Consider the following 17,519-nt stretch of genomic DNA (forward strand, 5'->3'; position numbering starts at 1 on the left):
TCAACATATTATATATAAATAATAAAACAAAACATATATGTATAGATCATGTCATATGTAGCATAGTAAATATAAATAAATAGATAAATAAACATAATCTATCCTAATAAATGAATAAGTACAGTGGGTCTCTCTAGAGAATTAGCTGACTCTGGCGTTGTGAATAGCTAACACATATTTAGCCGCTAGTGCAGCTGTCCTATCATCTATTCTTCTCCAAGTAAGAAGAACATTTTTTCAGTGTCGCTCAGTTCAAAGAACGATGGAACTCTCTCTCTCTCTCTCTCTCTCTCTCTCTCTCTCTCTCTCTCTCTCTCTCTCTCTCTCTCTCTCTCTCTCTCTCTCTCTCTCTCTCTCTCTCTCTCTTTAAGAAGGTGATTTCAGATGACAAATTATAGAAAATTTCGATACATTGAAATGATATCAGTTATTTTCTGACTATAAAATGAATTTAAATGCATTTTATTATACTGACATTTTTTATGGAAGCCATCTAAAAACAATAATGTCTCTTTATCTTTACAGGAACATAAAATTAAAAAGTCAAAAATGCTCTTTAAATTTTGATAAGCTATAGTACTGCTTCCAATAATTTTACTATAAAAAATGCACATTTTACAGTATTTGCCCCATAATTAGTAATTCGTAGTCTATCCAGCCGTGTTCTTTGAAAGTAAAATATGTAAAGGAAATATTGTTTCACTAAAGTATCTCAAAAATGAAAAGGCTGCAGCGTTCCGAATACCGTTTTATTTTTTAAGTTTAAATTTTAATACATCATCTTACACGCCTGCCTAATAGATAGATAGATAGATAGATAGATAGATAGATAGATAGATAGATAGACTTAGCAACAATAAAAAGTCGCGTTACGTTGAGACTTTTATTTTGATACCAATATAAAACTTTATTGAGGCTTATGCTAGCTGTCTTCACCAAACAGTCGCATTATGTTGAGACTTTTATTTTGACATCAATATAATTCCTTAGTTACGCGTATGCTAGCTAGCTTCACTCAGGTTTGAGAGTTGGTTTTTGTAAAGGGATACAGCAGAAGGTTTGTTAATGATCTCTAAATGCTGCGTTTAAATATTTAGATAAACTAAACACTTGATCTATTATCTAGTACTTTAAATATCCTAATTTGCTAGTGGTGTTTAACATACTTCGTTATAGTTCATCTTGACATAAAACCCGATTACTAGCTATGGCTGGCAGTAGCATAGCGATGAAAACATGGGAGCTGTCAAACAGCATGCAGGAAGTTCAGAGTATTGATGAAATATATAAGTATGATAAAAAACAACAACAAGAGATTCTGGCGGCCAAACCATGGACTAAAGAGTGAGTATACGTTACCACACCATAAAAATGTTCTCCTCCTCAAAACATTTTACGAAAGATTAATAACACAGGTTTCCATACTGCGTTTATTGTTTACAGCCATCATTATTTTAAATACTGCAAGATATCAGCTTTGGCACTGTTGAAGATGGTGATGCATGCCCGTTCTGGAGGAAACCTGGAGGTGATGGGACTCATGCTGGGGAAGGTGGATGGAGAGACCATGATCATCATGGACAGTTTTGCTCTACCCGTGGAAGGCACTGAAACTCGAGTCAATGCTCAGGCTGCAGCCTATGAATACATGGCTGCTTATATAGAGAATGCTAAACAGGTACACTGAACCAAACAGAGTCTCTAAAATTCATATTAGACAAATAGCTAATAAGAATAAGCCCATATTTTGTTTTCGAATATGATATCCACTGCTTTAAAGATACATTTTGTATGCTTACATCTGTTTTCAATTTCTGAGCGATATATGCTCCTCTAAACATATTATTTTACTAATTATTTGAGAGATTACATGGAATATTTGCCCTTTTAAAAATGTAAAAAAGATTATTTAAAAATAGTAAAACATCCTAAAACATAGGATCCCGTCAGAGGAACTTAAATATGCGCGCATTGTGTATATTGAATCATGAGATTTTCTGTGGTGCTATATAATATAATCGTCAAAAATATGTTATTTATTCTTTTATAATTTGTATGCATTCGGTTTTTATTCATTCAGAGACTATGTGGAATATTTGCACTTTTAAAAATGCATTTATTAAACCACAAGACCATTTAAAATGAATTCATGAAGGCAAAATAGGGATTTAAAAAGAATACAAATCTTTAAATAAATAGTTTACACTTTGTACATTCATAGATATATTATGTGTCAACTCCCCGTGAATGTCATGGCCAGCATATGATGAAATGTTATTAATTCTGAGGCTCGTCTATGGATTCATTTAGGTGGGGCGGTTGGAGAATGCCATTGGATGGTACCACAGTCATCCTGGATACGGCTGCTGGCTCTCAGGCATAGATGTCAGCACTCAGATGCTAAACCAGCAGTTTCAAGAGCCCTTTGTCGCAGTAGTGGTAAGTGCTATTGGAAATGTTCAACTTGTTGCTTATTTTGCATTAGGGCTGATTTTGCAAAGTCCTCTCTAAACCATTATACCATCAATCTCTAAAGACAGAAGGGGAAAAATAGCTCATCTACGAAGTATCAATTTAAATTCAGCAATATCAGTGATCCATATTTGACCCCCGAAATACGAAAGAGTTTGGTGACATTTGTAGTGGTGTCTGATTAATTGCTGTTGGCTTTGTAACTGAATACATTATACAGTTTACCCTTCATTGCCATTGCTTATTTTGTGCCGAGGGCAAATAGCGAGCTGGGCGCTCGTAACTTTCACTTGCTAAACTGGCAGCTCAGTGTTTTTATTTGTTATAATTGACTGAACTTTGGCTAATTACAGTCCTTGTAATTTTTCATCCTTCTCAGATTGATCCCACAAGGACTATATCCGCAGGGAAGGTCAATCTTGGAGCTTTCAGGACATATCCGAAGGTAATCAGTAAATTATTTGTTGTGACCGTGTAGTTTTTCATATTTATGTGTCTATTCATTTATATGAGTTGCATCACCACATATTTAAATGTTAACGGCAGGGTTACAAGCCTCCAGATGAGGGTCCATCTGAATACCAGACTATACCTCTTAACAAGATTGAGGATTTTGGAGTGCACTGCAAACAGTAAGCTTTTCTGTGCTTTTATTGTAATTGGAAATTGTTGTATATTTGCTGTACAGGAACTTCACAATAAACCGTCTTCTGCTTTTAGGTATTATGCTTTAGAAGTGGCTTATTTTAAGTCTTCCCTGGATCGCAAACTCCTCGAGCTGCTGTGGAATAAGTATTGGGTCAACACTTTGAGCTCCTCCAGTCTGCTGACAGTAAGCGCTCTCTTTTATTGGTGTAAAATTATTAAGTTAACGCTTTATTTTACAGTGTCCTTTTTACATGTTACATGTACATACTGTAGTAAATTCTGCATAATTATATGCAACTAAGGGTACATTTACACGACAACGATGTACTAAAAACGGAACGTTTTTTTTCGTCCCTCAAAATCTATGTTAAACTATTTACACAATTATTATCTTATCATCCAGGATGTTTTGTTCTAGAGGGTATGAGATTGATGATATGACAGGGGTTTGTTGACAACCTGTGCACATGATTAATATTTGTAGATGCTGCTTTTGTTTCCTTACCTATGTTTTGAAAGCCTGTCATAGTTGACTACGACATTCTGTCATGAACCTTGTTTAACACTTTCAATGAGCTGTAGACTATTTAAACAACAGCCTCAGAGCGCTGCGTTAGAGATAAATTGACTACTTGTCAAGAGCGTCTTGCTACGCCAAAGAAGTGTTGTCAGTGATTACGTTGTCACCACAGACCAAGACCTTAAGTCGTTGAGTCTGTCTTTATTGTGAACCCTCGTCTGGGCAGTGTACAACCTCACCTTCAGCAAACTTTTGAGACCTCATTCAAGGGGCTTCAGTAAACAATTCAAAAACCTTTTGAATTGACCATCAGTGAAAGGCATGTTGTGAAATCGTGCATTAACCTAGACTCTAGTCTAGAGCAAGCGAAATGGTGGTGTTAATGGCTCTTGTTCCTTCAGAATGCAGAGTACACCACTGGACAGGTTTTTGACTTGTCGGAGAAGCTCGAGCAGGCTGAAGCCCAGCTGGGACGAGGCAGTTTCATGCTGGGCTTAGACACACATGATAGGAAATCTGAGGACAAACTAGCAAAGGCAACACGTGACAGGTAATACAATCTCTATTGATTCAATATTAAGTGCTTCCCTTTTTATATAAAGTATCAGGTATGATAAATAATTGTGAAAAAACTCCCTACGTGTAGTGTGCTTGACTAACTGGGACTAGTCACAGCACATATTTTGGTTTGATTGCTTCTATTAGTCTCCTCATTTAAATGCTAAATGATTAATGTAAATGTGAAATGAATTGGGCAAGGCAAGTTTATTTATTTTCAAATGTGACACACTGATAATTCAAATGCTTTATAGGGGCATTATAAAAAAAACCATTTCGATATAATCCTGAAAAAAGTTTCATTCTAGGTCATTTTTTTAATCTTTTTAATTTTCTCAATTAAAGTACAGAATTTGAATGTGGTCTCAGACATTTGTATAAATACAAAAATCTGCTGTACAGAACTGTAAAAAAGTTTTGAAAAAAATAAATTAAATACTTTTGAGTTCTACAATTAATTTAAAATGGTTTTAAAAAAATTACTTTTAATTTCGGGCAGGGGTGGTCCATTAGTTTTGAAAATCCTTCCTTTTGAATCTTGATTTCACATTCATATTTTGTATGAGCTCATGAGTCTCTTGTTTGTGTAAAAAGTCCCCCTTTTTTTACTTGTACTATAGTGCCACTAGTGACCTAATACTTTTTTAGTGACCTAATTTAGAATTAAAAATTAATACCTAATTTTACTATGCATTTTAACACTATAACAACATTTTCTTTGCCCCTCAGCTGCAAAACGACCATTGAAGCAATTCATGGTTTGATGTCCCAGGTTATCAAAGATAAACTCTTCAATCAAGTGAACACATCTACCAACTGAACTTGGAAGGAACTGAAGTTAGATGACTTCACATTCTGTGTTTGCTTAATTGTGTGTTCGTTCGTTATGGTTCAGCTTTGAGCGATTCAAAGCAATTATCCTCGTAGGAATATTTGCATCATTTGTTTAAACAAAGAAATAAACGCTGTTCTGGTTTATTAGTTAATGGACATTGTGTTTTTGCTTCATCTTTTCTTAACTTAACTTACATAAATGTAATTTTTAGTATCTGTAAACGGCTCAATTTGTCTTAAAAATAAAGTCTTGTCTGAAATTCTAACTCGAGCAGCTCATCGTCAGAGCTGTCCTATAGATCAAGACAAATGAGTTTTCCTTAGCGCCGCATGTTACCAGACGTTTGAAATGTATTCTCCTCTGGGTTCGGTGTGTAACACGGTACCGCACCATTCCCATTTCCCACAGCTTGTGTCGGGATCTGTAATAGCAGTATTCCATTCACACACCCTAAAAACATTATATTTAACATGTTAACAGAAACCGCAGTGCTCCGCAAGAGGTCATTTTCATATTTGCCAGTCATAGCATTACATAATGGAATAACAAACTCAACGGCCCAAAGGTAAACACAGCTTGGCATGGCCACGGCGCATCTGTCAGGACGACCCTGTGCAGGTTGTCTCTGCGTTGTACACAATCCTTCAGGATTCTGAGTGTTACGCTGTGGCCTGTCACTGATGCATCACAGAAACAGGAGCTCGATACAGTGGAGTCTATTCAGCACTGCGTGTCTGCTCTTTATCGGGGCAGACACTCAACGCCTGTGTGGTTTCATGCACACAAACTTGTCTGCATTTTCTTAGAGACAACAGTGGTGACGTCATCCTCGTGCACGTTTTTGTACCTAATTTTAAAATGTACTGTTATGTTCCAGAAAAAGCAACAGTCTGTTCAATTATGCTCTGTGCAATTTTTGGATTTTCGCCTGAAAGTGTGTGTTTTTTTTGCTTGTCTTGTAATGATTACCAATTGTTTAGTCCATAGAGGATTAAATTAATTAAAATCGCAGCCATCAAAAATCTCCATTCGTAAGTTCTGTATTTCACCCATTGTAATTACAAATCATGCTAATAATCATCACCAGATTTTTAATACTTTAAGGAAAGGAGAGTTGAGAGAATAAATGAGATGAGGTACTGTATATAACCTAAGCCTAAGCATATTGTGTTTTCCATGAGCAACTGAACATCAGCCAAATCCATTAACTAATTTTACGGTATGTTTTCCATTAGAAAGTCTTCTTAAATTACTTGGAATTCCACTTCATTTGCTGAACCCAAAGAAAATGTTTTAAAATAATAAAAATTGAGAAATTATGATAAATATGTGATTAGGAGAATATATCCGAGCGATAAGCGCAAATACTCAGCATCACAAGGACAATGTTAAACTAGCCTTTGGGACCTATGACCTCAAGATATTTGGTAGCACTGATGTTTTCTTTGGACCTTATAATAATAATCTCAACAAGCATGGCAGTAAGGAGCTGAAACATGTTTAATGCCCTAGACGAGAGTCTGAAAAGGGGAGAACTCCCCCTCTACGTCCCTAAACCAACCAAAGCAACATTTCCTTTCTGCCAAGTACTCTGCATGCTAAATAGAGGTCACTCAGTCTCAGGAAGCACATTCCTTCACAGTATATAGCCTAACAATATACGGGTCACTGCAGTGCCTCTGTCCACCGGAGCCCACCGCACTGATATGCATTATAAGGGGCAGCAGTTTGAGCTTGGAATGAGAGAGAAGAGGGAAATATTCGGTCTACCAGCCGATGCTGATAAACATGGTTTCTGACATCATTTACTCACCCTCAAGTTGTTCCAAACCCGTATGAATTTCTTTCTTCTGCTAAACAAAAATGAAGATATTTAGAGGAATATGGGTAATACGGGCCCCATTGACTTCCATATACAAATATTGTGGAAGTCAATGGGGCCCTTCAACTGTTGGGTTACAGACATTCTTCAAAATATCTTCTTTTGTGTTCAGCAAAAGACAAATTCATACAGGTTTGGAGTAACTTGAGGGTGAGTAAATGACAGGATTTTCATTTTTGGGTGAACTATCCCTAGGGTCTTGTCTAATCTAACAAGCCTCATGGTTGGCCACAGGTTTTGGCTTCCCAAACAATTGTCTCTCTCCTTTTAATCCTCTACACATGTGTAGGGTAAATTTTTGTGTGTCATTTAATCCCTTCACTTTATAAAAATAATTTCTCAGCCGTGGCCTTTTTTTCTTTTTGGCTTCATTTTTGCCTTCTCAGGCAAATATCAACTATCTAAAGGGCACAGGCATGTTTTTATATGTTAATTTATAAGACTGACTCAGACGTTCATTTATGTTATTCCTTTAATGATAGAAGTTAATTCTAATTTAAATTAATTAAACAGGTTATTAATTACTATGTGAATGAATAAATGGCTTTTAACAACATCATAAAACATTCTTTCACACATATATCGAGAAACAGTACAAGCGGTTAACGTCGTGTTCTAAAGTCCACATTGAATTTGAAACAATGTAAACTTTACTCCATTTCGGTTGAGAATGTCATGCCACATTTTGAACAACTCTGGCTCGTGATCTTGCGCTCGCGTCGCTTCGCCATGGCAACATCAGCTCGCTTCCTAAACAAAGCCGAGACAAGAGGAAAAGAAAAGGACATTACAACAGCAGAAACACTTTGCGTTCATACCTGACGACAGTTAATGCACAACATTTATATTATACTTATATTAAGGTAAGAAGATGTAGTGCTTATTTTATAGCCCGCGTGTGCCTTTTCTGTTTACATACCAACAGCGGCCTACGTTGCTTGTCATTGTTTATTAGAAATAAGAATGCTCATTTAATGTGTATTGCAATATATTGTTAAATATACTGCGGTGTATTATAAAGATTGGCAAACTGCCATCTTTATCCCGTTCCCTGGAGTGTAGGCTAACCACAGAAAGTTATTGATTTTAAGAGGCTCTCCATGTCAACTCCCCATAGTCTGCTGCTCTGAGATCAAGTGTAAAACCGACCTGCTGTCATGTGTTGATGTATGTATTCCCTTTACTTCTGTCCTAATGTTCATCGTCTGTGTGGTTGACAATATAGAGAGTTCTTAAAAGACAATATAGAGAGAAGAATCAGTATACGGAATAAAATATAATTACTTTCCAAGTAGTCTTTTTGGTAAGGTTTTTTATATAATACAGCATGCAGATGTGCATGATGTGTCAAACTTACAGACAATGTAAGTTATATCTCAAGGGTATTGAGTTATTTTGTTTTTCCTTGGGAGAACAGATCTCCCTTTATGATTATGTGAGGTCACATGTCTATTTCACCTTTAGCCTCGATCTCACTTTTCAAAAATATGTCATTTTGACAAAGGTTTGCGGGTCAATTGACTATGCTGTCTCTAATGTACATATCATCAAAGAAATAATGGTCACCACATCAATTACTCCTTTCAAAAACCTATTTAAAATCAATATAGACACATATTTAGAGATTAGGGGCTGTATTAAAGAAACTTCTGATCTTAATTTCTCACTTAAAGGTAGGATAGGCGATTTGTTCCAGAATTGTTTTTTTTTTCTTATGCTGGTTGAAAGTCTCTTCACATCCTGATAACAATCACTAACTTAAGTGGTCTAAATATTTAAATGTGTATATATATATATATATATATATATATATATATATATATATCGTCTATGGAAGGCGTAGGACCATAAAATGTTCGTCCCATCATTGCATTCGGTGTCCTACCTGCCTGGCAACATGTATTTTCATACCTTCGCGCACCCTGCTAGTGCAGACACCGTGCAGACATCATATGTCATCAGCGCATTTCATGCTATGCAGAGTTAGACAGACGTCAGTCAGCGAGCACCACAACTGAAACAGCAACCACCTTTTACAGTTCCTCCTGAACCAAAACAATGAGCTTATGCTGAGTTCACACCATAACTACCATAGTTTGGAACTAATGGAAACCTGTGGCGTTATACTTGAGTGGTTTGTGATTTGAATTTACACTTCAATTGCAATTTGCAACAGTATCACGCCTAAATGAATCTGCAGCAGTCAGGTGGTACAGGTCAGAGTTCTTTAAAGTCCCCATGTAATCAAAATTGACCCTATTTACTTTGTTAGCGCATATTACTAGTCTTGTGGTGAACAATTAATCCGTGCAAGAAAATATTTTAAAAAAAAATTTTTTTACCATGGTAATCTTTAATCAAAATCTGAAAATGCCCCTCCCCTCTGCATTGGAGGACCTTCTCCGATGACGTTGGTTTGAGGAATTGGTTTGGGCAACGCGTAACCACTCCCCTCAAACCGCTAGTCTGCTATGAGCAGAGATGGAGAGGAGGAGCGCTAGAGTAAAACCCTGCCCTCTGTTCAATATTCCTTTTCACTGGGAAATACGTCACAACACTGGAGAAAAGTCGTTTGCAACTTCCGGTTCACGGGGACTTTAAGTTGTTTATGTTCATTATTATTGTAATGTTATGTGATTTGAGACATGAGGTAGTTTAACGCCTTCTCTCGTCTTGTGGCGCTTTGGAACCTCTGCTGTGTGCGCTCATGTGCTTTGAACAAGCAGCAACTTTCCGATCTCTCTCTTGAATCTAACACGGAAGTGACTTAAACTGCAATTCATCAACTGGCCACTAGAGACAGGCTCCAAAAGAGAATATAAAAAAATATGTTTATAGGCTGGTACATAAAGTGTTTTTGGTCTATATAGCTAATTTTACCCTTCATGACAACTGTGAGGGGGTGAATTTTTTTATAACTCATCCATTTAAATTATATTAAGCCTTACATTTCTGCATAATTAAAGGAACACTCCACCGTTTTTTGAAATAGGGCTTATTCACTTTCTTTCCTACATTTAGATAGGTGGGCAAATGCATTTTTGTCTCAGTGCATGCATTGTTTTAGTTTGACAGGGTCGGCGCTAGCTTAGCTTAGCATAATGAATGGAATCCTTTGTTGCCAGTTAGCATGTCCTGAGTAAAAGTGATATAAAAAAAAATACAAAACCCACCTAATTACTTCTTGTGGCCTGCGTATTCACAACAAGTACAAATAGTGATGCAGATTAACACTAGGCGATTTCCTAGGCAGATATTAACTTACCGGTATATATTAAGGACTATATTAGGGGGAAGCACAGGCGAAGCACTGCTACTTGGGCATGATATCTCTGCGCCCAAGTAGCAGTGCTTAGCCTGTGCTTCCCCCTAATATAGTCCCAAGTCAATATCTGCCTAGGAAATCGCCTAGTGTTAATCTGAATCGCTATTTGTACTTGTTGTGAATATGCAGGCCACAAGAAGTAATTAGGTGGGTTTTTTAAATTTTTTATATCACTTTTACTCAGGACATGCTAGCTGGCAACAAAGGATTCCATTCATTATGCTAAGCTAAGCTAGTGCCGACCCTGTCAAACTAAAACAATGCATGCACTGAGACAAAAATGCATTTGCCCACCTATCTAAATGTAGGAAAGAAGGTGAATAATCCCTATTTCAAAAAACGGTGGAGTGTTCCTTTTGGATTGCCGCTGTCGTCACTACTAGCCGTTTGTCTGTTAGCCGGCACGTCACCTCAGTTAATACACCTCTTTTCCCTTTTTTTGGTTATCCGGGAGTGACGTGCAGTGACACGCTGCCAAGATGGCGTCGGCCGACTCCGCCCCCTTTTGGGCTTCAAAACCACTCTTCAGAAACTATGGGTGATGTCACGGATACTATATGTCCATAGTTTTTTTTTTACGTCCATACAGTCTATTGTTTTGAAGGAGGCGTGGCTTTGGAGCGCAGTTTGAAGGAAGGGTGGGACCTCATGCTTTCAAAGCTAGCTTGCTATTGCTAGCCACTCCAAAAATTACTCTACCTTTAAGATTTGAAAATGTTCTATTTCCTAAGCAAAATTACCATGGTTACTAAATAGATAGGATAGCATTTCTGAGTTTACAACCCCAGTAATACAGCCCTAGTACTCTAAATTATATTTGATCATATGTTCTTGCATTGCTTATTGTGTTTTTGGCTCTCTCATAAATCTTCTTATTCCCTTGACATGCTGTGCGGCAAAAGAGAAATCTATCCAGTGATATTTTTACACACAGAGTCATTATGGTCCGCCTGACAGTGCATCTGATCGCAAAATCAAGCAATCACTCAAAAACCTGCAGAAGTGGATCTCTCCAGCAGTATCTGAAGAAACTGACCCATCTCAACTTTTCAAACAAAAGTATAGAGGACATTGTAAGTTTCAAGTTCAAATGTGTTCAAATTCTAGTTTCCATTCAATTAAATATTACACTACCATTCAAAAGTCTGGGGTCAGTAAGACTGGGGAAATGAATGACATCACAGGAATAAATTAGATTTGAACATATATTAAAATAGAAAACAGTTACATTTTACAATATTTCAGTTTTACTGTATGATAAATGCAGCCTTGGTGAGCTTCTATCAAAAACATCAAAAAATCTTATCAACACCAAACTTTTCAATGGCAATATTTTTAATGTTTATTGATTATTTTCCCTCTTTACATTTAGGATGATCTATCGATTTGCAGAAACCTCACAGTCCTTTACCTTTATGACAACCAAATATCACAAATCTGCAATTTGGGATTTGCCTCAAACCTTACACATTTATACATGCAAAATAACAATATCTCTTGCATAGAGAACCTCTCATCTCTGCATAATCTCTCCAAATTGTAAGTATATGAAAGTGCAAGCATAGTTATTATTTTTTATCACATTCCTGCTTGCATTGAAATGAAGTATGACATTAATATTTTGTTGTTGCCTACTAATGTTTCTATATTTGAGGTTCTTGGGAGGAAACAGCATCACTGTGGTGGAGGGATTAGAGGAGCTGAAAAGCCTGAAGGAGCTGCATGTGGAAGGTCAGAGACTACCCCGTGGAGAAAAGCTGGTCTTTGACCCGCAATCCATTTCTAGCCTCTCTGTGAGTAACTCGTTTTTTAACATTCACCTCAGTGAAGAAGAGCCTTAGGTTGTTCAATTATATCTTCAATCTAGTGCACTTATATTTGGATTGACATAGCACAGTGTCCTGAAGCATCTTGTGAGTTTGCTGTCAGAATCAGAAGAGAGGCGTACGACTCGAGGACCAAGATGTGTATCAAAGCAGTTCTGTGCAAAATTTGATGAGGGTAAAAGAGGTCTCTGTGGCTGCCTCCTTGTCTGACAAATCAACAGGGAGTATTTACCGCCCAAGCTATGGGAAAACAAACCGAAAAGTTGAGAATTTTGTTTATTTTGATAATTAATGAAATTGCAAGTGTAAGTGCACCCAATTTTTCCCCCGCAAAAAAAACTAAAAAAAACTAAATGCTCTCCTTTTACTAACAGTGTAATCTTCATTGATTCACCAGAAGTGGAACTGGTTTCAAATTTAAAGTGCATTACTAATTATATTTATATTATATTCTTTCAGGAAACCCTGTGCATTTTAAATATCTGCAAAAATAACATTGATGAGATATGGGACTTGGCCCCTCTCAGAAAACTGGCCCATCTTTTTGCTGCTGATAACCAGCTACAGGACTTACAGGTAAATATGATTTTCCAGAAATAAGATACTTATGAACAGTGGTTAATTTTATAAGCACAATAAAAGTTACATTTTGCAATTTTTGTTCTGTTTAAATACGACGAAGTTGTATGTTCATATGAAGTGTGAAATGATAGAAGGAGTGTAGTGCAAAAACCTAATCTTACAAATCCTTCCAGCAATCCCCCAACTTGCACAGGGTCAGAATTATTCAACAAATCAGCGGGCCGGTCTCCAGGGACAGCTTCTGCTGACAATTTAAACAAGCGCAAGTTTTCTTCCTTCCTTAGTGAACTGATTTTCCTCTGAAATACACTCAGTGCCCCGTATAACTTCAGCCTTGTATTAAAAAACCATTTGAGGCAAACATTTAGTGAAACTAAAGCTGAAAAGTAACCTCTTCTGGAAAAGGGATTTTCCAACCTATCAATATCACACATTCAGTGACTAAAAGACTGGTGAAGGAACACTTTCTGAACTCTGCCGTAGTGTAACGAGTAAAAAAAACCTTGTCAAGCACCTCGCTAACTTTGTCCAACAGCACAAAAGACAATTCTCTCAGCAACTGCCACCGATAATAGTGATCCATGTGTCAGAGGAAGCTTTCATGTTTAGCAGATATCTCCTTTAATTTATACAACCCCTTTGCCACTATTGATTCAGTGGCGACAGCACCCAAAGGATCAATTCCTGCCTTGCGCAGTTTGGTCCAATTCCAGAGGAAACATTATGGATTTTTAAAATAGATTATGACAGGCAGTCAGCCGAGTGACAAATGGGTACTGCAGAGGCTGTTAGTGGCGCACGGCCAGAGAGTGCAGATAGGGATCGAAGCGCTGGTCAAATACAGGTTCATAACTGGCCATCATTAACCCAGTGTGAGACTGGAAAGGGCCCAGTCAGGAGTGCATTCAGCACTCCCGCGCATGGGAGGGCAATTTGGCGCTGGGCAGTTCCCAGCCAAGCCCTCAGAGTGACAGACCTGACACGATCATTTATCAAAGCCTGAGAGCGCGCGGCTCGCTGGGGTCCCGCTAGAGCTGATTGCACGCGGACTGAAAAGTGGAAGCATTTTAGTTGAGACAGGAAGGCAATGAACAATCAGAGCGTGTCCAGAGAGTATTCATATTTCCAGCCTGGATTAATGTGTCCTTAGATAAACACACACTGCAGGCAACATGCTTGAGGACTACTGCCCAGGGGAACTTGTTAGTCCGAGTGACAGTATTTATTAAAACAAGCTGATGCTTTGTTTATACTTTTTGCCCCTCCAAATTTTTGGTTTAATTTGTTTTTTATGCTTGTGCCCTCTTTGTCGCCCTGATTATTTTTAACCATGCGGATCTTCTTTTAAATCTTCAAAATCTTTTCAGTGTTCAGGATTCTTCCAGGATGCAAAATCTCATTTGGAACATTTGGAAAAGATGCATTTTACTCTGTCTACCAATGATTTTAGTTTACACTGATTGAGAGTAAAATATAATGCCTTTATTTTACGCTTTCAGGAGTTAGAGACAGTGTTCAGCCAATGGTCTCAACTGCGGCTACTGGATCTGAGTAGAAATCCTGTGTGTCACAAACCTAAATACAGGGACAGACTAATAACTGTCTGCAAAATTCTAGGTGAGAATTAGCTAACTTGTAAAATGTAATTATTTAAAAATTTAAAAGAATCAGTGAATGGCTCAAATTGTTTGTCCTTTGTTATGTCATTTATTTATTTTTAATTCTTATCATTATTATTTTCATGTATTTAATTTATCACTTTTAATGACACCTCAATAATATTTATTAAGGATTAATTACAGCTATTTTAATAGATATTTTTATTGGTGGTGTGCTTTGCATTTTAAATAATTATTTGGTCAGTAAAATTATACAGAAACTGTATTTATTTCTTGATATTTAGAGGACCTCGATGGAAAACAAATAAATGAGCTGTCTAGGCAGTTTCTAATCAACTGGAAAGCCTCAAAAGATGCAAAGAAGAAACTAGAGGACGAAAAAGACATCAGAGGACAAATCACAAATCCACTTACAAGTATAAATATTTGCTGCTGTGTGTGTGTGTGTGTGTGTGTGTGTGTGTGTGTGTGTGTGTGTGTGTGTGTGTGTGTGTGTGTGTGTGTGTGTGTGTGTGTGTGTGTGTGCGTGTCATTATTTACATTAATGCATTATATATAGATTAAAATAAATGTTACATTATTTAAATATATGACTTTACACACTGTATATTATAATTTGTATTACAAAAAAACAGGGCCCTAACATGTCACTATTATCGCATTTGAATTTACAGAATTTCTTTGGTGCATGCATTGCAATAAAATTGTCATTATTGTTCTTTGATATTTACAGTAATTTATTTATTTATTTATTTATTTTGCTATAATGCATTTCTCCTAGTAATGGGCAAGGCATAATTTATTTACATTATTGTATATCATCAGCATGTGGTTGAGTAAACATCCATTATGTTAGTGTCTGTGACAATGTGTGACTAACCCGTGTTTTGCTTTAGCTGATATTCAAAGGGGCCCCCAACATCTCTTTGCCCATGACCGCAGTAGCTCTCTTCGAAAGCCGTCAGAATTTGGAAAGCCCGGCGTTACATTTCGGACAGACCAAGTTCAAGCAGACAGCAGAGGAAGAAGGTATGAACAACTGAAATTTCTGCATGCTATTCGTCTATTTAGTTATTTATTTAATTTTTTTAATCCAATACTTACGACTTATCTTCTATTAAAAAAGGGAAAGAAATTCTTAGATAAAAGCTATCGGTGTAAAGCTGCATGCAACTACTCATTTGTTGCCTTCAGACATGCTGGATAAATGCCTGCTGTTTGTCAAGTTGTATGACTCTTATTTTTCCCACCCATGCAAATAAACAGCTTTCTCCTTTAGAACTAGCCTGAGGTTAACCACAGTTCTGTGCTGTGTAATGTGACATCATCTTTTACTGCACAAATCGTACCCCTTTGATGTCTCACATTCTAAATATGTTAATCCTATTGGCTATCATATCAGTTGCTTTATCAGTGTGTGGCCTCTGAAATGCAGAAATGATTTGTTAATGTAGCTACAATAAATATGAACTGAATGTTTTTGTGCTTTTAAGAAAAGAAAAACGTAACAAGCAAGAGTATGAGTAAAAAGAATGATAATGCTGAATGACAGTTGTTTAAAGCCCTAATTTTCTATGTTATTATAGGGGTCCAGTAACAGAAGGATTTTAGTGATAATTTATATAAGCATATATTAGACAGTGTGTGCCAGAATGTTATTGTTCGTGGCTGTTTTTAATATTAACTATTTTCTATTTTGACTATTAACACAAAAAAATGAAACACAAAAAGCATAAAAGTCAACAAATATTGTTTAAATATTGTGTTAATAGTGTAATTCATGACATTTCATTTTATTTACTTAATTCATGAATGTTCTGGTGTGTTCACAGGTCAAGAGGGCTAAATATCCCAATGCGGAGTGGCAAACTCTGAAAATCTGAAACTGCTGATTTAAAACCCTTTATCAGTGTCCTTTTGGCTTTATAAAAGTCTTTGTCGTCTATGTGAGGACTTTTCCTAAATACTTTCAATACAGCGAGTCTTCAGCTCTGCAAAAATGTGAATTTCTGAGCAGGTTCACCATAATGCACTCTCGTGACAAGTCTTTTGCACTGCCTAGTTTGCATCTTCAGTTATATTTCTTATTTCTTAAATATTTGTGTATGTGTTTGATTGTTTGTTTGTAATAAATTTACTTTGCAAAATGTTTGAGTATTTTTAATATCATGTTTTGTACATCATTCTTTAGGATAAGGATATACATGTATTAGTAATGTTATTGTTCATTAAATATAGTTTAAAAAAAATCCTAGTTGAAATAGGTAATTTTAATAACAAAATCTAACGTGAGATTTTATTTTCCATTGGAAATTCTCTGTGAAATCACAGATATTGACTACATCTATAGTTTAATTTTCTATTTTTAAGGTTTGATAATGCTTTTAGTTAGGCTATTTACATTATCAAATATACTTTTTAGCATGTTGTGTTTTTTTTGTGTTTTTTTTATCAAATAATATATTTGATAAAATATGGAGTATTTTAACAAATGAATGCTCCAAATCTCACTGCATCGTGCTTTAAATTAAATTACTAATTAAATAGGTAGTCCTTTACATTCAGAGCTAATCATATTATCTTTTAGATTCATAGCTAACTTTTTTTTCTGACTGAGGATTTATTTCAGCTTACACATTATAGCAGATTTATCAACATCATGGACACTGCATGCGTTCTGGACTGGAACGGTAAATGAATATGAAATATAAAACTGATTTTATAATAATGTTTAGACATATAGGCCTATAGAATACGCGGCGAGTACAGTAATGCACGAATGTAATTTCTGCGTATTTGGGAAATTTGTATCTACACCAGGGTATAACCTCTGAAAGATGTAGAGTAATTAGACAGAGAAGCTTACTTAACCTCATTTGCTCTGCTTCATAATTATTGGCCTGCGGGCAATACTGTTACTTCATCCTTACGAAAACAATGTTTATTAAGAACAGTCTCAGATATACATGTTATGAATAATTCCATTCATTAATTCTCCCACATCTCCGTTTGCGGAAAACAGAATGATTAATTTGGAGTCTCACAAGAATTTCCTCAAGCATGCCAGTTGATTGCAGTGTTTAGAGTTTATTTATTGGCGTTGTCCCAGAAAATGAAGCTGATGTCTGCGGCTCAAAATTAGAATATCGACATGCCTTTTTAAATGTTAAAGTATAGGCAGTGAAATTGTCGTGAGCACCATGCCGATCGAATATGCAACGATCTATTTGCCATCTTGAAAATTACAATATT

At 36.3% G+C, this 17,519-nt stretch overlaps 2 protein-coding genes across 2 annotated transcripts; both read left to right on the forward strand.

The window, feature by feature from the left end:
- Nucleotides 1–934: 934 nt before the first annotated feature.
- cops5 (COP9 signalosome subunit 5) lies at nucleotides 935–5,188 on the forward strand. The gene is made up of 8 exons (XM_081353260.1): nucleotides 935–1,344; nucleotides 1,444–1,678; nucleotides 2,311–2,439; nucleotides 2,852–2,917; nucleotides 3,019–3,104; nucleotides 3,193–3,304; nucleotides 4,042–4,190; nucleotides 4,928–5,188. Exons 1-8 carry the CDS (start codon nucleotides 1,208–1,210, stop codon nucleotides 5,016–5,018), a joined length of 1,005 nt encoding a protein of 334 aa, XP_081209386.1. The 5' UTR covers nucleotides 935–1,207; the 3' UTR covers nucleotides 5,019–5,188.
- A 2,414-nt stretch (nucleotides 5,189–7,602) lies between these two features.
- On the forward strand, nucleotides 7,603–16,142 carry ppp1r42 (protein phosphatase 1, regulatory subunit 42; the record flags this gene model as incomplete). The annotated part of the gene is made up of 9 exons (XM_081352771.1): nucleotides 7,603–7,778; nucleotides 11,175–11,313; nucleotides 11,613–11,779; nucleotides 11,895–12,033; nucleotides 12,526–12,642; nucleotides 14,148–14,265; nucleotides 14,552–14,683; nucleotides 15,164–15,296; nucleotides 16,100–16,142. The coding sequence occupies exons 1-9, from the start codon at nucleotides 7,747–7,749 to the stop codon at nucleotides 16,140–16,142; spliced, it is 1,020 nt and encodes a 339-aa protein (XP_081208897.1). The 5' UTR covers nucleotides 7,603–7,746.
- Nucleotides 16,143–17,519: the final 1,377 nt, after the last annotated feature.

The sequence above is a fragment of the Scardinius erythrophthalmus genome, assembly GCF_964197995.2.
Source record: "Scardinius erythrophthalmus genome assembly, chromosome: 22".
NCBI classification, from domain to species: domain Eukaryota; kingdom Metazoa; phylum Chordata; class Actinopteri; order Cypriniformes; family Leuciscidae; genus Scardinius; species Scardinius erythrophthalmus.

Bases quoted from the DNA above. Each gene is read 5' to 3' on its own strand.
- cops5 (XM_081353260.1), top strand. From the start codon at position 1,208: ATGGCTGGCAGTAGCATAGCGATGAAAACATGGGAGCTGTCAAACAGC. The intron at 1,345-1,443 runs GTGAGTATACGT...TATTGTTTACAG, and splicing joins GCCAAACCATGGACTAAAGA to CCATCATTATTTTAAATACT. The intron at 3,305-4,041 runs GTAAGCGCTCTC...TTGTTCCTTCAG, and splicing joins GCTCCTCCAGTCTGCTGACA to AATGCAGAGTACACCACTGG.